This window comes from Clupea harengus, chromosome 21, assembly GCF_900700415.2.
Source record: "Clupea harengus chromosome 21, Ch_v2.0.2, whole genome shotgun sequence".
NCBI classification, from domain to species: domain Eukaryota; kingdom Metazoa; phylum Chordata; class Actinopteri; order Clupeiformes; family Clupeidae; genus Clupea; species Clupea harengus.
In genome coordinates this window covers 6,899,780-6,924,958 of record NC_045172.1, presented here as the reverse complement: position 1 = coordinate 6,924,958, position 25,179 = coordinate 6,899,780, and the positions used below count along the sequence as shown (strand labels likewise).

The window sequence follows — 25,179 nt, the reverse complement described above, 5'->3', positions numbered from 1 at the left end:
TAATAATGTGAGGATACTAAAATGTAAGAAAAAAAATGATCCACATATATATGTATAATTGTAATTGTTTTATGTTGTCTAAGAATATGATAGGATAGTTTGCTCTCTTTCCACCAAAGACAAAGAAAAAACCTTTTGGAGTACATTGTACAGGGAAAGTCAACATTGATGTTCTGCAGCGTGAACAGGTGCTCCAAAACCTTTAGGCAACTATGCTTCATGGAGGTAGTAAAAGGTCTAGTTACCCTAAGCAACAACGCTGACATCAGTATTAAATCGTTGTAGAGTACTTGTCACCAATGGGTGCGTTGTTTGGAAATGGAATGTAGTTTAATGTTATCGCTGTACTGGTAAAGCAAAATATTATCAGATGTAAGGTCAAAGTCATGTGATTCTCAACGACGCAGCGGCTTCTACTTGCAGTGCGCACAGACGGAGGAAAAGTTTGCAGGTGACTGGCAACGTTAGAGGCTGCTCGTCAACCCGAGTTGTGTCTAGTTAGGCATCCAAAATCGCCAGTGATTTGTTGGGAATATTCTTGTGCCTAATTACACCGTGGGATCTTACCACTTGACGACAGAATGTTTTGGAGGATTTGTGTATCTTTTATTCTGGTTCTTGTCGGATTGAGCTCAACGTTTGCTCAGAACGAGACGACTCAGTCGCCGACTATCACAAGTACTACAACAAGTACTACAACCACCACCACACCGGCAACTCCGGCTCCGACTCCCGCACCACCCCCACCTGGCGAAAGTAAGAGCAAAAATGTACAGCACTGTTTCGGAAACCTAGAGTAATAGTACAATCTTTAATGTTTTAGTACAGAGGGCAACCTCGACCCCATGGCATGTGTTTGCTTGGTGCGCTCTGGGTCGTTTGTAGGTAGTGAATTACTTGAAAAATTGAAGGACGAGTTGCTGTCAGTGAAGTTTTACCTGAAAATATTATACAGTTGGTCTGCTTCTACTTGTGTTAACTACAGACGCAGTTTAATTGCTCTTAAAATGACTCCCTCCTTAAATTACAGCTGGCTTGCTTAAAATGGGGTTTTCCTTCACCTGAACAAAGGGACTCTTTAACGTAGTTTAGCCTACGTGTTTGGAACTAAATCTACTGACAGATTGGTCAGTGCTTTTCTCCTATCAGTTCTATAAATATGTGTCTTTCATGCAAATGAAATGTTTATAAAACGAAATCCCAGACATTATACTCACTCACGAATCTACAAAAGCCTTATGAAAGTGCCTCTGAACTTTTGGTTAAGAAAATAAATGTGTTTTGGTACATTTTCATCTTGTTGGAGTCACCACCAGTATTTTTGTTGTTGACAAATCTTGCCCCTTGAGCTTGTTGTGTCCCAGGATTTGGCCATGGCAACATGAGGTCTCATGAGGGTTACCTGCTGTTAGAAACATACAGATACATGTTCCCACCCTACAGATGGCCTGTACTGGGTGTAATTAATGACTAACATGATTAACATGACATTTGGATTCTGCTGCTGTAAATTGAAAAGAGTAAAACGGCTACGTTTCATTTGACCTCTCTCTCCATCTCTCTTCCCCTTAGCCTGCGAGAGCAAGAATGGCACAAACTGCGAAGAATGTCTGAAGAATGTGTCGGTGAGCTGGGACAAATCCTTTCATTTTTCCGAGCTAGCTCTTGTCTCGTTTCACAACTTGAGCAGAGCCTTGGCCTCTGTGGAGTTTCCAGCAAGTTACAGTTTTAATCCTCCACATAACTGCCCTCCTTCTGTGAGGACAGGAGTGGCTAGTTTTCACACACACACACACACACACGCTCACACCTTGACCGTGACGTGCTACCTCCAGCTAGCATACAATTATTCAGGTCCTTCTGGTGATTTGACAAGAATGCGGAATAAAAACAAGGAAAGAGTCGACCAAAGATTTAGAGGAAAGAGAAGGGAAGGACCTGATGTCAGTTGGCTGGTCATTGAAGAGTTAAATGATTATTCATGGGTGTGTTGCAGGTGGATGAGTGTTCTGCCTCTACCTGCTAAACAGGTTTGGGAGGATTAGTATTTCTGAACCATTCACTGTTGCCTTACTCCTAGTAATGGTGGAAATCAGAAGACATCAGGTTTAAAGCCACAAACAAGGTTTTGTGTGATGATAGCTAACTGTTTCCACTTTTAAAGATACATAAAATACAAGTCTATTACCCAACCTCTCTTAAGATGCCATTAGGTGTTACAAATATCACAACTCATATCTGACTCAGACAAACACGCCCTCCAACACGTAACTAAAAGCTGACCTTGTGTGGGTAGATTTGATAATGGCCTTTTGTTGTCATTCAGTATTGTGCCTGTGGAAATGTTGACTGTGTAGGGATGTCACAGGTCTCTTGAAAGTGTTTTTTTATTATGACAGCTGTGAAGAAGAAGAGAAATAGTAACAGTAAACTAGATGTAGATGATACTACAACCAGGAAGTAGATTTGATATAATGGTAAATAAAAGAGTGGAAGTTTGTGACCTTTGTTTGATTGATACTTTGTCTGGTGATATAACTGGTGTCTGTATGGTGTCCGTGGCTTTTGTGAAGATTCTAAACCACAGATTGCTAACAAATATGCCATTGTCTTTTTACTTTACTCAATAACTTATTTAGATATGTTCACTCTTTCAAATGAGGAATGCGTTAATCTGAACCATTAAATCCTTATGTTTATCCAGTTTTATGTTTTTAGGTCAATGTGGCATGTAGATTCATTATAATGTGAGACCATATCTGGGTATTGCCACACTCTTTCCTCGTGCAAAGTATTATTTGCTCTGTAGGCATGTTCAAGTGTACGCCCATGTTGGTTTATTAGATGGATTATAAGTTAAATGAATGCCTTGCAGGTGATTTCTCTCTTATGCTCTCTCTCTCCTCTCTTTGCAGTGTCTGTGGTGTATTAAAACTAAAACATGCATGACTTACCCAATTAAGACCATCCTGCCCCCCTACGCTCTCTGCCCGCTCAACGATGCTCGGTGGGGGCAGTGTTCAAGTAAGTAACTACCTTCTCAGCAGGCAAACGGCACCTACTTTGGTGTAATTATTTCCAATGGTTCTCCAGACATACGTAATCAACAAAGTGAAAAGCATGAAATTGGACACACAACATCACTACAGAGAAAGGATGAGGGAGAAGGTAGGACTACCTGAAAAATCATAAGTGTTTCTGTTCTCCTGACAGTTAATCCTCAGACATAGCCTTAGGGGGTGATGTCATTAGGGCTGTTAGATCCATCTAATGAAAGAAGGCCTAAAATGATCCATGAGTGTTTGTTTCAAACCCGAGAGGAATGGTGTCAGTTGGGAAGATTGATGTTGTTATAACATTAGGTGTCATTTAGATTATACGTTTATGTATCCACCTGAGCACCTATAGTCTATGTCTTGGCTTTAAAGCAACATTATGTAACAATTTTATCTGAAAATAACAGCTTCAAAATATACGGAGAATGGCATCTCGATCAGTGATCAGCAAGTCAGATGCTGAGCTGGCCTTCTTCCTGTTGAACTAGTCAATAGGAACTTATTAGCTGTGTTGCTATGTCTTGTGTTGCGCTTGCTTGATGTTTGGCTGTGTTAGGAAAGTTGCAGACTCAGTTTTTCATCATAATCAGAATCATTTTCAACCCCCGGGCCGATGTTATTTATGAAAGAATTAACCTTATTGGTGTCATCCCTGTCTCACGGATTTGTAGTTTTTCCAGATGCCCAAAGTCATCAACCTCAGTCCTGTCTCAGGCTAACATCCAAATAAATGAATCTCACGTCTAAAAGTTTGATCAGTCTTTGTCAATCTCACGCCAATAAGCCTTGGAAGTTTGAACTCATCTAGCTTGTAATAAATTATACTATCCAATGTATAATAAGCATGTTGCCAAAAAACATTATATTGGATTACACATACTCCACATTCAAATGTTTAGAAAACAATGTATATGAGTATTTCAGCAAAACTAAACTTTTTTGTTACTCCTTGTTTATGTTAGCGTTAATCTCCGATGTCACAGTAAATAAAACGATGCAGTCATATATGTGTAAAATCTTGTGATATTACTCTACTTTCTCAGTCTACATGCTTCATTGGCTTCTGCTGTTGTCTTTGCCGGTTCCATATCTTCCATATCCATACTTTCAGCTTGTCAACTAATCAGTCCCCCCAGGATTTCGCGGGCCTTTTTTGTGATAGTTGCGGCCTAAAATTACTGATTTCGCGGGGGCTTTTCCAAAAATTCGCGGTGAAAGTTGCAGTGTTTTTTGCGATGAAATTCCGGGAGCACGTGAAAGTTGCGAATTTCCCTCTTTGAGTTATTTGTTGAAAAATAAACAATTAATAAACAAACATTCTTTAAAGAAAAAAAACATTGAGAAATGGTCCTCTAAATAACCTTACCAACGTGCCAAACAAAAGATTACCAGGACTACAAAAATGTAGCATAATAGGCTGTTCTGCCCTCTGCTTATTTAGGTCAGAAAATGTATATTGCTTGAATTGTTGTTATGGAAACGAACACAGTATAGTAAAGGACTTTTACATCATTCAAATGTTTGTCTCGTGGGAATGGCAACAGCTGTTAGACAGTTATCTAGAAACATAGCTAGTTATGCTAAACACGTAGAGGGAACAGTACATAGAATTTACTTATTCACAACGAAGTGCACCTGTTGGTATTACAAAAGGACCACAAGTAAGACTGAATAAACTGTTATGAATATCTCAGCCTTCACATAAAACGGGAAAAAAAACAGCCTGTGTCACTGTGATCCGTTTCGTCACCTGACGTCCTGCCTGCGTTTCTGCCGTTCTCATTCTATGCTTATCAATCTGTTTTGCTATCCTTGTTGATTTATTTTATCCGTACCGGTGTTTATGTTGTTCAATTTCCTATATTAATTTAAAGTCGTCCAATTTCAAGTAATCCATTCTTCTACACTAGCTGCTACCTTATTTCCGCCCTTGGTGTAGCGGAAGGGAGAAAGTTGTGGGAGACGACAATGATTCGTCAAATTTGTGGGAAAGTTGCGGTGATGTGTTAAAATTGCAACGTTGCGCTGAATTCGCGGGGAATTGTTGAATTTGCGTGAATTGGTGCGATCGCAACATCGCAACTTCCTGGAGGGTCTGACTAATACACACGTGTACACTGTCCATTAGGGGGTCTCGAAGCATGATTTGTATTTACGACAGTGGTGTAAAAGTGAGCTTCACTCCGCAACTTTAGGGGGAGCTCAGTAGCTAAAAATACCAATTCACACGTAATGAGGCTTTAAAATAGCTCATCTGATGCGTAAACATGGAGGTCATGCAGTCCCCCTATTTAAAAGTATCACTCTTCTGAACAATGTCTTCTGTTCTTAACGTTGTCTGAACAACCTCCTTATTCTCTTCAGTTATGGTGTTCACCATGGCAGACCTTGTTTTTCCCTCACGATGTATCACTTTTGTTTAATCTCCCTGAAATAGCAACAATACCGATACTCAATATGGATACTGATTTTCTTTATGTGTGTATGGTAGTTGTAGGGATATTATAAACTCTGTTTCAGAGTTTGGATACAGTATTTTTTTTAGAAATTAACCAACAACACACTTTTGGTATGTACATTCTTCCATCTCCACAAGGAAACCTTTGAAACATTTATAACACTTGAGGATTGGTAATGTTTATGGCTCCGCTTCTTCCTCAGTAAACTTCAAGACCTTGATCATTGCCATGGCTGTGGTCGGTGGAGTCATCATCCTCGCTTTCTTCATCTGCCTCTTCTGCTGCTGCAAGTGTGAGAATGCTGGGTAAGTCCTGAGACTCGTAGTCTCTCTAGACTTGTTTCAGATCAGTGCAGACATTTTAAACCTTATAAGCATTTTTGTACTTATTTGACACACAGAGGCTCAAAAAGATGCACTGCTGAATTGACCCATTAAATATGTTTATGCTAATTTGAAAGGAAGCCATTTTGGCTGACAACCCTTTAGCATCTTTTATCATTGTTAAGCAAGATGTGTTTGCTCTTGACTAAGGAAGCCATTTTGGCTGACAGCCCTTTAGCATCTTTTATCATTGTTAAGCAAAATGTGCTTTGCTCTTGACTGAGGATGTGCTTCCACAAATCGATGTTAGTGCAGAGCTAAGCTTAATCTCCATCCGGAAAGATGTCCATTCATACAGTTTTTTTTTACCGCCATCGTATCCTCCTGCAGCTCAAGTTCAGCCTTGCCATCTCACTTTTGTCACTGTTTAGCAAAACCTGAGCTCTATTGGCAACTATGTCTTAGGACTATCTTTTATGTAGGCACTTAAATAGTTTGTTATAGCTAAAGATGTCTATGAGTTTTAGATTGACAAGAAAGATTAAGATGCAAGCTGATGGTTAAATGTTTGTGGCAGCGAGATACATTTTTGGAACAGTAAGAAAGATTACATTTTATCTTAACACTTCTCTAAAAGCCTGTTTTTTAAAGAAGTAAAATTATCAGTAGACTTGAGTTTTGATAGACCACTCTTGTCTGCATTTAAGGCTGTTAATTGTGATAGGACCAACACCAAATAGGACAAACATCAGCTACCAAGAACCAACACCAGATTTTTTGAATGTAAAGATATTAGCTGTTTTGTTAACTCCACTAGACTCCATCCTCTCTCTACTGCTAGGCAAAATCTTCTACAGGTAGAATGCCCATCTCAGGGAAGTGATTTCGTAATAGAGTTTCTTAGCTGCTGATGAAGCCTAGGAGTGTTTTTTTGATGGGTCAAGATGTAAAGACAGCTTGCCTTTATAGTGTTAGAAAAATAAGCTTACACCAGATTGTATACAGTCCATGGCTTTAGACAAACAGCTTAGTTTGTCTGAAGTTACAAGTTACAGGGAAGTTACAAAGGGGAGACTAGTACAAATGCAAAAAGTGGGTGGCCTTGTGATGGGTGAGGAAGCACCAGGAGAAGACTAAACTTTTTTCTTAATTTGCCGTCAGGTCCAAGAGATTTGAAAACAAGATGGATAAGCAGGCGGACAAGAGAAAGGGCAAATCGGATTCGAGGTGGGTGAGACCAACCATGAGTCTATCAGTCAGGAGACCATGCTGGTATTTAGGCCTGGTTGCCATGGTGATGCCAGTCTTATGCATATCAGCCGTTTGTCTCTTGGCTGTGAATTGTGGTTTATTTTTAGCAACAGCTACAGCTACCATCTGCGCTAGTCTTTGTTTGCAAAATAGTCATTGATTCTGATTTAAATTCAATGTTTAGTGTATAAAGAGATTTAAAGTGTCCCACAGAAAGAACTGGTTTGTAACAGTCAGTTTGGTTTGCTCTCTCGTGAGAACATGATACTCTTATCCAGCATCTCTGCCACAGAAAGATGATTGTCACCCGAGATAATGTCTTCTGACCTGTTGTTCTGTAGCCTATCGCTTACTGAACCGACACGGCCTCCATGTTTTGTTGGCCTTTGTAAAGCGTCATGCCACATAAGTGTCACGGGGGAAAACCGGTCTGACGTTCACGCGGGGCCCCAGTTATGTCTTTCTCAGGGGCATCTTGGCCTTCCCTAAGGTGTCTGTTAATTTGTTTGTGTGTGTGTGTGTTGTCTATGTCTGTGGGTTCATGTCCAAGTGTCAGTATGGGTCTTTGTTTTCTGTTGTCCATAACAATGTTTCTTGATGTCTTGCAGGAAAGCGGAAATGAGGGTGCGGCATGATGAGATCAGGCAGAAATATGGTGAGGGGCTTCCGTCTTTGACAGTGCCGTTGTACATGCAGTGTATTAGAACAATAGAACTGTGTTGTAGAAAGATTTTCTAAAGACTTCCTCAATCTTCACTCTCTGATAACTTGTATGGTAATGAAGGAACATATTTGGAACTCTTCCTAAAAGTATGCGGCAGTGTTGCATCGCTCCAGTGACTATCTGGACATCTAATCTTACAGAAAAGTGACGTAGCCATCTCTCTAGTGTTTTTTTTTGTGTGAATTGATGTTTCTCAAAATATTTCAGGTACAGTCTGCGATTCTGGCAAAAGTTTGTTTACATTTGAGTATAACAGCTAATCAAATTACTCCCATTCGTTCCGTGCTTCTGAAGCAAGATGTTGACTGAAATAGTGTTACTGTTGACTGAAATAGTGTTACTGTTGGCTGAAATAATGTATGTCTCAGTCCGAGACATTTTGTTTCCCATTTACAGAACACTCTTTTGAGCACTCACACAGAACAGACAACTAGAGGACTGTGAGGAGCAATTTACTGATGTTAACAAAAAGTGTATTGGATTAGAATTGTGGACTGTACCTTTTAACACCTTAATGCTATTCAGAATAAGTGCAATTGGCATCAGATAAGAAGGGGGGCTTCCACAGCACCCATGGCTATTTCCCAGCGAATCACAAACTTTCTTTATGATAAGGGCTCAAGCCCAGCAAAACTTTGGGCGCTGTTAGCTCCCTCCACTGTTTTCCTGGTGATGCTACACCAGGGAAGCGTATGGTTCCATTGAGACTGCTGTAAATTTTAACTTGGTGTCTTTCTCACTTATCGTCATCATCTATCAGTTTCATATAAAACTGCCCGATGAAAGCAATATGCAAACAATATCTTCAGATATATGCTTGTACTTAAGACATTTGTGTTCAGAAAGGAAAGTAGATTTATTAACCATGCCTTATGTGGTCATTTTAAAGGCAGTGGTGTGACATGGGGTAGTGTCCTAGCACCCAGAATAACACATAATGCCCCATTTATGCCTTGCTTTCAAGTATTATTTTAGTTACCATTTTTACCTTATTTACCTTTTCTCCCCCATCTCTCTCTCTCACCCCAACTCTCTCTGTCTCTCTCTCTCTCCATCTCTCTCTTAGGCTTGAGCAAGGCAAGCCCGTATGCTAGATTTGAGAACAGCAGCTGAGCATTCCAAGACTACATCCTGACTGAAGATCTGTATTCCCCTTCAATGCTGCCCTTGGAGTTACCAACAGAAACAGACCATTCTTCTTGTTTTATTGTTACCATGTCAATTATTTACCAATAGTGTGACAAGGAAATTGCATTTTGATGGTTCTCTATAATCATGACTGTCTTCAGTTTGGCTGACAAGACAATACCAGTATCAAGTGTGAATGCTTACTTGTTATACGGGAGACCTAACTAGACCTTTTTTGCTGTAACGCTTGAGGCTGCTACTTTCTGAATCATGTGTATTCTCTTCAGCAGCTGGGCAGTGGTAACTATTGTTGACTACGTTGTAATTGTAGGCTACAGTATTTGTCTGCTATTGCTCTGTGCTCCAACACATTTTTTTTGTTTTGTTTGCTTATGTTGAACAAGATCAAAAGTGTATGGACTTTCTTAAAGAGACAAGATTGTTGATGTTGTAAATTCGTTTTTCTTAATTTGTCACCTAATTTGTCCCCAGTGAGTGATCATTTTAATAAACTTTTTAGATACTTTAATAGTGACACTTTTTATTAAGGAAACCCATTAATAAGTGGCTAATTTTTCTGAAGCGTCCACCTCCTCCCACAGTGTCATACATGTAGAGATATACATTTTACATAAGTACTTCTGGTCCTCAAAACAGACCCTGTGATGTTGGTGATCAGCCATACAAATGAAGTTGGTTTCAGTGCCATGCATTCGATTTATCCCAAGAGAAACAGCCTCAGAAAATCGCTTAATTAGAAAATTAGATGACACCATTGTCCCAATAAATATATTAACAATTACATATATATATTGATTTATATACAAATTAATGTATTCATTTAGACAATATCACACCCAAAACTCAGGTAGGCTATGGCCTATAAATAATCTGAGATTATTGTGCTCTCTTTCTCATCATTTGACTGTTTTATGCCGAATGTGAAATTGTGCACCTGTAGGTCAACTGGTGAAGTGTTAACAATACTTTAGGCATACAGGGGTACATTACCCTGATGAAAATTAAGGCTTGTATGAACTATAGGACTAGCCTTCTGTTGGCCCATTTGAATTTAAGTGGTCATTAAAGTGTCAAATGAATAAATGTACAGGAAGGCTAAATATGGTGTTGTAGGTTACTAGTTGCCTAATCTTAACTGCCCACAATGAAATGGTGTATTTTGTTGTGTTAGCCAAAACATTACCATGACAATGGTAAGACACAGGAGAGTTGGTTGCCAGTGCGGTAGTTATCAAAATGTGTGCCTTAAAATGTATAGGCTGATTTCCTTCTTTTAGCCGTTGGGGGCGGGTGCAAATGTGCGTGCCCGAGTACACAAATGCGCGCTCCCGTATACGCGCTCCCGTTTAGAAAATATCACATGGTACATTCTCGTCCAATCAGTGGCTGGAGAAGAGGAGACCAAGCGCGTTCTCGTCGTAGACCAGAGGGCTGAAAGTGGAGACGGCGCATCTTGCGTTAATTCTTTAAATAACTACATTGAAAAGTCTTGGCGATATGTCTGAGGAAAAGCCTAAGGTAAGTACCAATAACTGTGAACGGAAAAAGTCGAAATGTTGGTTCTGTATGGATATGGCTGAGTATTAACGTTAGCTCTCTTTCAGTTTTGTGCAACATTGGTGTGGTGGTTAGCCAGTTTGCGCATTTGTACGGATGAAGATGGCATGGATTGTTTTTTTTCTAGAATGCGGATTCTTTTTTCGCAACTACCCATCTTGCTATCTTATATGGTACACATTTTGCCGCGAGTGATTTAATTGAAACTGCGCCATTGTCTCGAGCTGCCGCGCAATATCATCGAAGTGGAATTCTGTGTCTGCTTTTGCGGGTTTTCCTTTGTGAAAAAGAAGTGGCGCTAGTCGGCCACGTTACGTCTCCGGCGTAGGAAATGCCGCAAGAATAGCGGAGAAGGAGCAACATTACCCGCACATAGTGATCCGCCATTTGAAAGCAGCTCTGGCTGATTAGCGTCCAGCTCATTCAGCGGTTTATGTACAAATGAATTGAAATGGAAAAACCAACAAGCAGTTTTCGACTCAGAGACGTTCGAATTCGTTGGTCAATGTTAAAGAGCCATGTGATTCCTCAAAATTGTGCGACTTAGCTGGCAAGCTAATTTAACGTTAGCGCAATGGTCGGCTTTTTAAAGCTGGCTAACAAACGCCGACTGCATGATTGTGTTTATTAGTACTGTGGCAATTTGCAGTTCATACAAATTAATGAAGAGGATTGCTTACGCTAGCTAACGTTACGTTAGAAAGATCTACTATTTCCAATGATCCAGTTCATATTGCATTAACAAAAAAGCTGTTCATCATCTGCAGAAGATAATGTCACAGCCTTGTCTCAGTAAACCTGCATGTTCAGTGTGCTAGCTAACTTTAGCTAGCTATTAGTTTTGTTTCATTTCATGTGCATCACATTGGTTAGCTTGCTAGCTAACTATATAACTCTGGGTTCAAGAGCTAGATTAATTGATGCCGTATGTTATCTAACTAACCATATTCACCCTTGTTAACACATCTGCTATTGAAAGGTGGAATTCTTTAAAAAACTACTTACAAGTCTGCACTTCACGTTTAACATAATGTCATAACGACTGTCTACTGTCCATCTGTTTTCAGGAGGGAGTGAAAACCGAAAACGACCACATCAATCTGAAGGTAGCAGGACAAGACGGATCTGTGGTCCAGTTTAAAATAAAACGACACACACCTTTAAGCAAACTAATGAAGGCGTACTGTGAAAGACAGGTGAGAGATTGCCACCCCATTACTCTCAAACGTTGCTGTTTTAAATCGAACATCTTGCTTTAAGATTAAAGGTTGAGGCTGTCTTCACGACCAATAATGGGAATGGGAAAGTATGCCCTGCTATAAAATGCTGTGTTGATTTGTAATGTATTCATTATCATTCATTATATCTAGATATACTTCAAGTCAGTCATGTCCATGATGTCCTAGCTCAATGAAATGGTTAAAGCTGACTTAAGTGAGCACTAGTGATGTAATTGTAATTGCAGTTGTTTGTGTTTTCCAGGGGTTGTCAATAAGGCAGATCCGATTTAGGTTTGATGGGCAGCCCATAAATGAAACGGACACGCCTGCACAGGTGAGTTCTATGGTCATCCTCTGCTGGAACACTGAATTCATATGCATGTTGTACAGTACAGAGACCTAATGATGACATTGTGGTTAAGCCAAGAGTGTTTTAGACAAGTTTTACGTATATAATCAAAGCGTTCATGCATATCGTTTAATCTTTTGATCACATAATGTCATGACCCACCAATAAGTCGACATGCCTAATTAAAACTGGTTTGAGTGTACAGAAACACAGATTGGCACCAGTGTACACATTGTGTTCTTGCATACACACTACGTAGGCTATGTATTTTTCCATGGAAAAGTTTGAAAGACTGTTTTCCCCTTTCTGCTACATCAATGGAACTGTTAGAATTGGATTCAAACTGGTATTGCAGTTAGAGCCTCAAGACTGCAAGATAGAAAAGTAAAGTAAAAGAAAACCAAAGCTAACAAGTGTGGTGCCACATTCTTTTCCAGTTAAGCTCCCTGCTATGTATCCATGGAAGCACAATTGAGATGGCTGTTGTTTATTAATCAGGACTGTAGACGCAGTTGAGTAACGGTTGCTTTGTCATTGGTTTTCCCAGCTCGAGATGGAGGATGAGGACACGATTGATGTGTTTCAACAGCAGACTGGAGGGGTCTGCTAAAGCCTGCCGGGTGGAAGAGAGGCGACCATTCAGCCATTTTATTTGACATGTTTCCTCAAGACGCTCTTTCGATGTTAATGTATTTTTGTTTTCCTGTTTTTGATTTTTTTTGATTTTTGATTTTTGTTAGTTTTTTCCTCTTCCAGTATGCGAGAAATCTTAATGATTTGTCCCAAAATGGATGCCCGTTGGCAACGCTAATGTTTCAGAATGGCCTTGCCCATGCAAGGCATCCGGTCAGAACTTCAGATCTGATGGCAAACATCAGGCCACACTTGGACACTGTTGCCATTATGTTCTTTTGTTTGTTTTTTTGTTTTTCTTTATTTCTGTCTGCGCCAACAGAACAGGTAGCAATGATGAACCACCTCGTCCTGCTCTCTCTCGAGCACGAGAGGTGCCTATGATCCTGTCATTGTGCATATGTTATGGTTTAAGTCTGTTTTTCATTTTTAGGCGCTTTTTATTGCAGAAGAGCAACATCTTTTCAGTATTCTGTATTCCTCCAGTTGAATATGATTCACTTTATTCAGGGACAGATAGGGAAAAGGGGGCAAAGGTGTTAAGGACTTGTTTTCTCCAACTAGTCATCCATAGAGCAGTTGATTGCAATACACAATATGGCATCACCGAATGTGGACCAAACTCAAGCAGATGGTACACTGACAAAGAGAACGTGTTCAGATAATTAATGAAGAATAAATCGTCTTCTGCTTTTAAAGGAGTTTCTTTTTTTTTTTTTTAAATGTGTTGATATACGAAGGTATTCTTCTTTTTGCATTCACTGTGTTTTCTTTTGTGTTCTTTGTTTTTTGGGGGGGGCTTAATTTTGCTCCTGTCTTTTTGGCTAAGGGGTTGAATATGGACATTGTAGAACCAAATTATGCTTTTGTTTCCCCCACTTCTTCCCAGTCCTTAAAAAAATGTCAAGGGAATCCTCTCAGATGATCAGATTTGCTTTTCGTCATGCTTTCCTGGTGGAAGTGTTGCGGCCCCAGCTCTGCAGCCTTCACTAGCCCTGCTCCATTCAGTTTCCAAATTGGTTAGCAAAGAAGGGGTGGAGAGAGGGTTTGGGGAAATGGCATTGTCCACAACTTATGTCATGTTTCTGTACTGATTTGTACATTATTTGTTGTCCTTTACTACTGTACACAATAAATATAGTTTGGTACTCAGATTTGCTGTAAGAGCTGTTTTCCCTGGCTGCGAAAAAGGATCTATTTGAAGGAGGTATTTAAAGGCTATAGATAGCAGTTATTGATGGGTTCCGCAGTGTGGCGCTGCGTTTTCTTCTTTGCAGTTGAAAGGCGGAAGTCGGGTGTAAGCCACGGCATCAGCTTGGCTTACTTTTGTTTTTAGCAACCTGCGCATCCGAACTTTTACAGTTCGTTAGTAACTATAGGTGTTAACCATGGCGGGCACAGCTTTGAAAAGATTAATGGCAGAATATAAGCGTAAGTATGGAATAATGACTTAAATGCAATCCTGGTAGACGTACTAGTTAGTGGTTAGCTAACAAGGTATTTGCGTTTAGTGGGCTTCACATTAGGTCCCCCCAACTGTATTTTCAAATTACTGATCAAGCTAGCTAGCTACCTGTCGGACCTCATAGAACAGGTAGTTTTGCAATGTAGACAGTCGCAGATCTCAGGTTGCACTTTCATTTTTTTCTAGAGATCAGCGATTGCAATTATGCTTAACACAATGATTTCCCTACCACTCCATTCTTTTGTGGAAATGTGGTCCAAGTAAGAAAAATAGCCAAGTATGCACGCTAGTGTTAATGTTAACGACCCTATGCCAATAATAACATGTATAGTACGGTTTTAATTCAAGTTTTTGTTGTATCATAACTTCACAACTGGCGACTTTTATTTTCAGCGTTAGTTTTGGTGTATACGAGAAGCTTCAAAAAATGCTAGCTAGCTAGCTACGTTTCTGTAACTGTCAGTGTAACGTGAACGTTCTTAAAACGGAATTTTCATATAATTCTCATGATAAAAGGAACATTTAAAGCTTGGAGTGAATGCTGTGATGTTGCCATCTAACCAGCGCGTTCTTTCTTTGGCAGAACTGACTCTAAACCCCCCTGAGGGAATTGTTGCGGGTAAGGGCTTTTCCATGACAAAATTGTGCCATTTCGATTTTGCGTCCACGTCAGTTTTTTTAGCAGTCGTATAGATTTACTAAGATATCTCACAAATCTGTATTATGTTCTCTTTCTCAACAGGCCCAGTAAACGAGGAGAATTTCTTTGAGTGGGAAGCTTTAATCATGTAAGTGTTAAATTGTGTTTTGTGGCAGTGATGCAACTGTGGTTACCCCAAGAGTAGTACGTCTTCAAAAATGTTTGTAGTTAAAATGTGCCTAATTATAATCATTCTCTAAATAGCTGTTTTTCAGAGCATAAGAAGGCCTTCTTAGCAATTCTGAAAGATTTAGTAAAATTCTGCAGTGAAAGTAAAAGTTGAATCCAGTGGCCTTCTCACACTTTCCATATTGGCCTAATGATGCATGTGGATAAATCAGCAGACCCAGTCTCTGTCGCTGTCTCAATCCCAAACCCTGGGTTACCTGTGAAAAAAGGATTTAGGTGTATAGTGAGCATGGGTCTAATCAGAGTTTGGATTACACACATATCCACCATTCCCTGTGTTGTCACACTCTTCTGTTCTGATCGGGTCCTCGTGATGGGTTGAACTGAGGAGATTTTATTCTTAACTTGAGTTTGAGAGTTAGCTTGGTGGAAATTGGAGCATATCAGTATTATAGGACTAGTCGCCTAGCCAAGGGTTTCTGTGCTGTTTTTCTGAATTAACTCCGTTTTCATTCCACTTTGTATATAGGCTCTGCATGTACAGACCTGATGAAAATATCATGGACATGAAAGCAGAGAAACCCCCCCAATTATTCTATCTTCTGAGTGTCTAAGATCAGGCCTAAAATAAGCAGAATTAGTGAAGGACACAGATAGCCCCTTTGGTTGTTGTTCATTCGTTGCCCCCAAGGGGGCATTATCTGCCTAATAAAGTGGTAGTTTCCAGCTCAATTTAATTTAAATAATTTACGTTTCATAACTTAATATACTGCTAGTGGTGATGGATAGGGAAACGAATACAGAATGGCTAATCATTATTTTGATTGATAGGCAGTGATACTTGTACTGTTCTTTTGAAAGGGGCCAGGCGCTCCCATCATTGTCCGGGAATCCGTTTTGAGTGATAGTGATCGAGTCAAAGCACTGATAGTGCAGTCTCATTTGTGTCCTGCGGTAAACCATCTGATGGCCTGATGGATTTGTGGATACGTTTTAAGTGTTTGTTTAAGTAGAGCTCACTGCCAAACCAAACAAGGAACAGAGGTGGTCACCAGCCCACTATCCCAGCTGTGAGGTACAACACAACAGAGGAAGTGAGATGGTTTCAGAGTGATTGGGCCCCTGCATATGGAGATAAACGCCTGATGCCGATCCTAAAATGACCGATTGATGGACAGATCAGGTGGAAAATAAACATGGGCTGGATTTGCCTTTTAAATGCAGACTGAGATTGATCGCTGGGAAATTCGTGCACGTTCCATGTACTGGAGATGTCAGTCAGATGTAGGTCTCACCAGTACTCGATATGTGCAGTCCTGAACTCTCCTCACCTGCATTGCATAAACCCATTGGAGGGTTATCGAGTGAGTCCCCAATAGACATCGCAGTTCAAGTGTGGGAAAAATCAAGGAAATCCCCATTGGTGAGGGAAGCACTTCATCGCAGGTAGAAAAAATGGCCCAGCCCCGTGTCATCAAATGGTTTGTCAAGTTTTCTCCAATCCGTGTCATCATGTCAAACGGTCACATTTCAGGCCACCCCAGAAAACCCTAAGTGCGGTTGTATGTGATTATATGTGACAGCAGAATAAATGGCCAGTGTTTTTGTTTTTCGTTCTCTGACCTTATGCACCTCTTCTCCATTCATCTCTACCCCCAAGGGAGTATAGACCCTCCCTCTCTCCCCCCCCCAGGAGCACCGTAATACCTGCTGCCGCAGATTTTATTGCATTTCCAAAACACAATATTTGCAGATCTCTTAGGAAAACATGCCTGCGTAAGCCTTTAATATGTCCGCCACTGTCATTGCTGCCAGATGTGGTGGGCAAGGCGAAACGCTAGCCTGACCTGTAGAGTTCGCACGACCGCAATAAAATTCACTTAATGTGAGGGATTAGGGGTGGTAAGATAATAGCTTACTACTAGGTTCACTGAGTGCTCTCACTTCAGGGAGAGTGCAAGGCATATTTGGAATTTGGTCTCTCATAACTTAAGTTCTTAATTTTTTTGGCTTCTCTCTGTTGCTTAAATAGTTTCATCATCTATCATCGTATCTTAACGTACATTCATCTTTTGTGGTATTAACGTAATGCACCAAAGTTTTTTTGAAGGAAAATGGTTTGTTCAACTTTCATTTGGTAATGAAATCTTTTGTAATCTTTTCAACAGCTGTCTTTATCTCAAAATTGCACCATGGCTAACTTACTTCCTGGAAAATAAATCGATGTTTTAACAGTAACACATACCCTGTAACAGTTCATGCAAACTGAGTGGTAGATGTCATAACTCTGATGACATTGCAAGAACCACTGAAGACATAAGCAGGACATACAACTCCTTAGGAGAACACTTTGTCTGTGTGGCTCAAATCCTTATGCTCTAACGCGTCTCTGACTTCCACCTCCAGGGGTCCAGAAGATACGTGCTTCGAAGGGGGCGTGTTTCCTGCCATCCTCAGCTTCCCTTCGGACTACCCTCTCAGCCCCCCCAAGATGAAGTTCACCTGTGACATGTTCCACCCTAACAGTGAGTGCCTACCACGTTCACTCTTAGAGGTGCAGTCCTTGATCATAATTCAAATTCAAGAAAATTCACCTAAATTCTCCTCACATTCTTCTAGCTGTCTGTCCAGTGTGTGCGCACTGAAAAAAACTAAATGGGAAACAAAGTGGCCTTGACCAAGCCATACACTAGCCAATCGACACCAGCCAATCGACACGTTGCTTTAGGAGCAGAGAAGGGAGGGGTGTAACTCGATTGGCTGTTGAGCTCAGATATCAACAACCTTTTTCTACAAACGAGGACTGGACCATTACATTTGTTTCACAAAGCATTATTTACATTATCAGTTCTTCCTCTGCACACAATAAAACAGAGAAGATGGCTACATTTAGCCAAGTCATATAGCCAGACAGTAGTCCCTCTCTGTCTGTAAAGCTGAGACTCAGGTTGTGCCCACAGTCTCGTACAGGGGTTGAATAAGGCAGCCAGGGCATTGCATTTGAGAATGTTAGCAAGGCTAAAAGCCATAGCAGCTAGTACATCTGTTAAGGCCGAAGTGTGTGTGTGGTGTATTTCACATTCCTGCCAAGGATGATCCATGAAGACCTCAATCCTCCAGCGGTTAGTGTGGAGAGCCTGCGTTGTCAGGGAAGTGTGCCCAAACAAAGTCCTTCCTGTTGGGGCTGAAGATAGCAGTGCTCTGGCCTGGCGATAGACACAGAGGCGATTATCAGCGCAGGGATGCCAGATCCGGATCCGTGTCCCCCGGCTGTGCGCAGTGGAGCGGAGAGCGGGATCGAGAGATAGCATCTGCCGCGCAACACTGTGGGTGGTTGATATCGCAGCGGCACGCGCGCTTTGATTGTGTGTGGCCGGCGCAGGGTGCTGTGATTTGGTGTGAAGCTGGTTTTGTGTGTGTGTGTGTGTGTGTAAGTGTGCATGTACGTTTGGAAGATATCAATATACCTGTCACTTTTTTTGTACCTGCCAAGCGTCTGCCAATATCCTGAGGTACTCTTAGATAAAGTTCATTGTAGGTGCTTTCCACTCTCTCGTCAATAGATGATGACTTTATGTGGCCTGTCCTGAATGTCTGTTAGATGGTCCTGTCTTTTGAAAATAGTGTTAAGTTAAAATTAATTGCGTGTTGGTTTACAGAGAAATCAGAGTAACGGACCGCCACACGTAGCACTTGGTTTGATACAGTTGAGTTTACTGGTTTTAGGATTGGACAAGATTCAGCCGGAATGAAGAGTTCACAATAGCTCTGTCACCCACGGCTGGAGAAGGCATTCTAAATTTTACATGTGATAATAATGGTTTATAAGTCCAGTCTTCACTGAGGGCCTCCAGGTATACGCCTTTCTGTGACTTGCATGTTTTAGTCGTAATTTCTGGCCTGACAATTATGTTTCTGTGAGTCTCCAACTCCCTTCTTACAGATAGTTTCCCTATCTCATCTGTCTCCTGCCCAGGCTGCCCTATGACCTTGGAATTTATGTCACTGGTCATTCTAAACTTGAAAGCATGTGCTTTGAATGTTATCTTAGGCCCCTCTGTCTGAAACCTGTTTTCCAACTGCCTTTAGTTATACTGGTTAAATGGGCATACATTGTTAATAGAAATAAAATGTTAATAAATTCATACCTAAACTGAATTTATCTTACAATAGACAGATAGTCAACTCGATTTGCATGTGTGTCTACTTGTGTCCTAATACTTTGGGAAATGACTGTATAGGCTTTGACCGCAGTTGTGTGTGTGTGTGTGTGTGTGTGTGTGTGTGTGTGTGTGTGTGTGTGTGTGTGTGTGTGTGTGTGTGTGTGTGTGTGTGTGTGTGTGTGTGTGTGTGTGTGTGTGTGTGTGTGTGTGTGTCACCCCTAATGCAGTTGCATTCAAATCCTATTTTTTTCTGAATGAAATTATTGCCCCAGTAAGTATGAACCCACCCATCCTCTCCCTCTGCAGTCTACCCAGACGGGCGCGTGTGCATCTCCATCCTGCACGCTCCTGGTGACGACCCCATGGGCTATGAGAGCAGCGCGGAGCGGTGGAGTCCCGTCCAGAGTGTGGAGAAGATCCTGCTCTCAGTGGTCAGCATGCTGGCAGGTGAGGGGGTCCCACCACCATCACCACTTCAGTTACACAGACCACTTGAGTTACACGGACCACTGCAGTCACACAGACCACTGCACTGCACATCATGAGTGTCCACAATGCATCGGGTAAACGGACTGCACTACTGCTCGTCCAGTAGTTGAGTAGAGGGCTTTACTACACAGGTCCACAGGTAGTAAGTAGTAGGAGAGTGCTTTACATTTCATGCTTCAATTCTCCCTGATGGGGGTGGCCTATGTGCGTTGGGAGCAGTAAAGGGTTCAGTGTGTTAACAGAAGGACACTTTGTAGAAGTTGGACTCAAACTGGGAGCCCTCTGATCCACCTCAGTGTGACTTGGAGCGCAGGCAGCTGCATGCAGGAGCCGTTTGTGACCTCTGTTACTACCATGTCAAGGGAGTGCTAGTTTAGCGCTGTCCCTTTACTTATTGTGGGTAACGCTTTACTTTTCCGAAAAGGGCCTGAAGAGCTGTTTTTGTGTCCCTCTCGCCCCGTTCAGAGCCCAACGATGAGAGCGGAGCGAACGTGGACGCGTCAAAGATGTGGCGCGAAGACCGCGAGCAGTTCTACCGGCTGGCCAAGCAGATTGTGCGCAAATCCCTCGGCTTGTAAAACGATCCTTTCCGTCCCCTTTCTCTCCATCCTCTTCTTTTTTGCCTCCCCCCCCCCCCCCCTGCCAGATAGTAACACCACAACTCCCCCACCCGCCGACGCCGCATAGGGAGGTCCAGTGAGGACAGACGTCAGGCATGAAGGAAACAAACAAAGAGACTTCCTGTAGAAGATTGAAAGGCAAAGACACTTAGTCCCTCAACATGGCTGCCGTGATGATCCTCCCCTACCTCTATGGAACAGTGCACTTTACATAAATGCTTTTATTTAGTTTGAGTTTTTTTTTGTGGAGTTTTTTGTTTTGTTCTTTTCTGGTCGCCAAACATCTCTCATGGTTACTTCTTCTCACAGACATGAAAAAATAGTCTTATCTTTTCTGGCTGTGAGAGAACATGTGTCATTAGTCCACACGTGACACACTTGATGCAGAGCGAAATATGTGTGGAGACACCTTTGGGGGGAGGGGGGAGTTTGTAGGACTGGTGCTTGGGAGTGGACAGCGTTTGGGGGGAGGGGGGGGGGGGGGGTTGATGGGGTGTGGGTCAGATATATGTGGGGGTTTAGGGGTGGGTAAAAACACTGCCTGTGAGTGACTTGCTGCATGCCATGCCATGCTATGGTGTGTGTGAGTGAGAGAGAGAGAGAGTATGTGCTGCTTGTGTGTGTGTGTGTGTGTGTGTGGGCGAGTTATTTTTCCGGGGTGTAGATGCAGTTTCGTTTACACACCAAACCGATTAGGGTTATTTGATCAGAAAGCTTCTCGATCAACCAGTGTGGGCCAACCCAGCTAACAGGAGTCAAAATGGCATCTGATCAGATTCACACATTCGGGGCTGCATTTGCCAAAAGCCTTTTTGTGCTGTGCCCACGTAACTCAAAGAGAGAATGTATAAAATGACAGAGACTATCAGTTTATGATGCTGGTAACACAACAAAATGTCTGCTATACACAACCCAGGACCTTTCTGGAAGTAGAATAAAGCTGGTGATTGGACAGTCACTCAAGCGCCGAGTTTAGGCGAGGAGTCAAAGGAGAGGAAGTGACTGGAGCACAAGAGGAATGCAGGAACTTCCGTCTGCCCTATGTGTCTTTCATAGCCTGTATTCATTTCAACAGTATTCTTTACCAATATTGTTACAAGCTGACACCCCAGTCCCATTGTTTAAATGAAGCCCTGTGTCTTTGGGGATCATTTTATAGGATGATTCAAATTCACTTTGAAGTTCTCAATCTGAAATGGATGGGCTGGTCAATCGGGAAATGAATAGGTTGGTTTTTCAAACTACTAATGATAACACTAAGGTCTGAGTATACCCTGTGATTGTCAGAGATGCCTTCATGTTTTATTCTGACTTCCAGTTGTACTTCCTGGGTCAAAGGTAATCTAACCCCATTTTTTCAGACGAGAGAAAGGGAGGAATCAGACGTATCTGGGGTGACACTCCAGAGTTGATGCAAACATTGCAGACAAGAAAATCTTGATTTTGTGTGTCTATATTTTGGCATGTGATACAGGAATATTAAGTATAAAATAAAGTCCTGTTTGTGTTGGAGAGTAAAATGTGACTGTTGTATTTTGTACTTGAAAAGTCTTGCAGAGATTCAAGTATGTCTGTTTTTCAGTGACGTGTCCCGACACTGGGTGAAATGTATGTGCAGAAATGTTTGCGTCGCCTGTCCTTTCAGCCAAACCCAAAGACTTGGTCCACTCACCAACAGATTTCTCAATGTCTTGTCTCTGCCGCACATTAACATAGGGTCTTTCATGCTGACTAGTGCTAAAGTTGGTACCCACTACTGTCTTTGATATTGGGCTCCAAATGCTGACCACACAGTGCACATTTAACTAGAAGCCCACTGCCTCACTGTATTTTAATGGACCATATTCATGTTTGTTGACACCTATGGTTAGATGTAGGGTTTTGAGAAGGTGATAGTTGGGGCTAATTTGTAGGGTTTTACAGAGAGAGATAACTTTATTTATCTCCAAAGGGAAATTTCAGTATTGCAGTAGCAATTTACATAAATAACAAAAAAACACATATGAGGTAGGTAAAAAGACAGAACAGAATCACAAAAAAATAAATACAAAACTACTACTATACTAGTTAAAATACACAGAATACAGATAGAACTTTAATGCAATATATTGCTATTAATGTGCAAATTATATGTAAAATGCATTGCCACACAGAGGAGTCTTGTCTCCCGCTACCTCCTGTAACGGTCCTTATTGCAGCAGAGCTGAAGGAGCCTTACAGGGTGAAAAGGAAATGTTATGGTACAGTTCCCTGCGGTGCTCGCATCCCCTCCGCACAAACTGCGGTCTGTCCGTCAGGCAGTCAATGATCCAGGAGGTTGTGGAGACGTGTACCTGCGTCTTACATGCTTCTCATGCAGCAGCTTAGGCTGGATGGTTTTAAAGGCTCTGGAGAATTCAAAGAAGTGGTGCCTGCTTTTTGTGCCTGCTTGTAATAAAGATGAATGTTACGTTAGCTTTAGTCAGACAACGATAGCGATAGCTACTAGCTAGCGTTAACGTTACTTCAGAGGTAGCCTACAGTACGTGAAGGACAAAGCCCTCAACAATAGCCTACATTTGTTGTTAGTAATAAAACCATGAAATTGGAAGCAATTGTAAACCATGAAACATCCAGGATCCACAGCACTTGCATTGTGGTCTCTCGTGCTCAAGCTCAGCATCTCCATAAAGCACAGGCATTTAAACAACTCAGACATGTCATGTTGCACATTGCTTTGTTGCACTGTTCTTAACTCTTTATTATCAATAACAAATATAATTATTTTTCGCTTAACCTACAGTCTGCTCTGACCACTGATTTTATAAACCACCATAATGTGTTACTGTGCAGATTAAATGTAGGCTATGCGGCTAAGCTAAACGTTGCTAGTTGGAGCTCAACTACTGTCATATGTTACTTTATTAGCGTGCTCCTGTCTTCTTCTCCGTTTTCTTCAGTTGTCTGTAGCACCTTAAAGCGCCACCAACAGGCGTGGGGGATGTACTACAGCTGAGTCAATCGGATTCGCTGGGTTCATGTGCACGCGATTTAAAAAGTTGATATGTGTGAAAAATGAACCCGGGTTCAGGCAAACTAGGCTTCGTCTGCATGGGGTCTTTAACACCAACCTCGGGGCGGTAGGCAAACTGCAGTTGGTCCAGAGGGGTGCTCACCCGAGGTCTGAGATTGGCCAAGATCAGCCTTTCCAGGATTTTCATGATGTGTGATATTAGGGCAACCGGGCTATAGTGGTTGAGGGCAGATGGAAAAGGCTTTTTAGGTAGGCTACCAGAACAAGGCGGGAGGTCTTCCACAGTAGCCTACTGGAACCCAGGCTAAGGTTAGAGGGGTTAAATAAATGGATAAATGAATAGATTAGTTAAATAAAAAGATAATTTCTTGAATTATTATTAAATAACGACAGGCATTTGGCAGTAAAAAATGGCAGTAAATTAGCTATGGGCTTGCCCTTAGCTGACCGCCAATCATAATTGTCATTTAAGTGTTTTCTGGCAGAGGTTAGTGTGTGGGAACAGATATGAGATTGTGGTTTGGCTTCCATATTTTTCTTGGCAGACCAAGAGTTTTCATCAGGTTAAATAGTTTCCTGGTCTCCTTGCTTTCAGGGTGACATTTAATCGCTTCATCTAGATCCATGTTTTATAGGTACATTTCATGTCATTTTGGAAAGAAATAGATCACTACATTAGACACTATCAGAACAAATAGGAACATAACTTTAATGTTGGTTAGCCATCTATAAATGCTCGTTAAAATGGGCACGTTGAAACTTTTGAAGTGTGTTGAGCCACAGGCATTAGCTGTAATCAATATGAGAAGAGGGAAATGTCCGTCATGAGAAGCTCCTCGCTAAGTCGCCTGGCGGCTCCCATTTAAGCCCCCGCACTGCTTAGCACCGCCGACGCTAAGAAAACAATGTCAACGTATAGCCTCTGATCACCTCCTCCGCACTGCAACACACATACACACACACACATTTAGACTTTTCCACTGATCCTCACTGGTTTTTGCTCTCTCCCTTATCTCACCAGTGCAAGCCCATATAAACAAATCTCCTGAAAGGCCCAAAGTCTCTTTCCACTGGATCTCAATTACGCCAAATTTGTATGCCACTTTTCATAAGTTGTCTTAAGCTTTGCAAAGAATCTCATGATAACCATAATGAACTTCTGTAATGGCAGGATTCACCTGTGCAGGACCTTTCAGTCGAGAGGGAGTAAGTTGTTCACTTTGTTTTTTCAGGTCCTGGTGTCCCAGTGTATTAGTATGTGTGTGTGTGTGTGTATGTGTGTCAGAGAGATATAGAGAGAGAGAGTTTCCCTGTCCAAACACGTCTGATACTTCACTCTGACTGATAATGAAACGCAAACAGAAATCAAAGCCTGCTTCACCCTCGGGGACCGAGCTAGCAAGCACCCGGGCACACAAGGCTTAGCAGCTTTCAAAGAACTTCAGCAGAGAAGTCTGTGCCGCGAGTGGACCACTCTGAGTTTGGGTGTTGATTATCTAAGTCTCATCAACCCCAGGTTCTTCTTTAGGCAACTCTGTTCTAAGGTTTTCACTCAGCTCCCCTTGGTTGAGCATGTACGCATCACTGGACTGAGCTTCAGTTCGATTTAGTTCACCTTTATGAGTCTTCTAACTTCAGTTCTGGTTCTCTGTGTTGCCCTCTTCACCTTACCTGAGGTTTACCTCAAATGGGTTCCCCCCCCCCACACACACACACACACACACACATACAGGTAAATGAGGCATCTGAGGGGATCATAGTCAGGTGACCAAAAACAGAAGGCAAAGCAGTGCTTCCGCTTCCTTGTTCTGGGGGATTATTCCATGGAATCCCCCCCTATGAAGGCCACAACCCACTGCCTCCTATTTTCAGACAACAG

At 41.8% G+C, this 25,179-nt stretch overlaps 3 protein-coding genes across 3 annotated transcripts; all 3 read left to right on the top strand.

Annotated features, from left to right (window-relative positions):
• The first annotated feature begins 253 nt into the window (after positions 1 to 253).
• Positions 254 to 9,470, top strand: pttg1ipa (PTTG1 interacting protein a). Its single transcript, XM_012841012.3, has 7 exons — positions 254 to 756; positions 1,573 to 1,625; positions 2,916 to 3,024; positions 5,718 to 5,820; positions 7,000 to 7,065; positions 7,698 to 7,744; positions 8,880 to 9,470. Exons 1-7 carry the CDS (start codon positions 582 to 584, stop codon positions 8,924 to 8,926), a joined length of 600 nt encoding a protein of 199 aa, XP_012696466.1. The 5' UTR covers positions 254 to 581; the 3' UTR covers positions 8,927 to 9,470.
• Positions 9,471 to 10,323: 853 nt separating this feature from the next.
• On the top strand, positions 10,324 to 13,875 carry LOC105912103 (small ubiquitin-related modifier 3). Its single transcript, XM_012841014.3, has 4 exons — positions 10,324 to 10,480; positions 11,587 to 11,715; positions 12,002 to 12,073; positions 12,636 to 13,875. Exons 1-4 carry the CDS (start codon positions 10,460 to 10,462, stop codon positions 12,696 to 12,698), a joined length of 285 nt encoding a protein of 94 aa, XP_012696468.1. The 5' UTR covers positions 10,324 to 10,459; the 3' UTR covers positions 12,699 to 13,875.
• A 99-nt stretch (positions 13,876 to 13,974) lies between these two features.
• On the top strand, positions 13,975 to 21,807 carry ube2g2 (ubiquitin-conjugating enzyme E2G 2 (UBC7 homolog, yeast)). Its single transcript, XM_012841013.3, has 6 exons — positions 13,975 to 14,152; positions 14,770 to 14,805; positions 14,929 to 14,974; positions 17,422 to 17,540; positions 19,485 to 19,625; positions 20,133 to 21,807. Exons 1-6 carry the CDS (start codon positions 14,110 to 14,112, stop codon positions 20,243 to 20,245), a joined length of 498 nt encoding a protein of 165 aa, XP_012696467.1. The 5' UTR covers positions 13,975 to 14,109; the 3' UTR covers positions 20,246 to 21,807.
• The last annotated feature ends 3,372 nt before the right edge of the window (positions 21,808 to 25,179 follow it).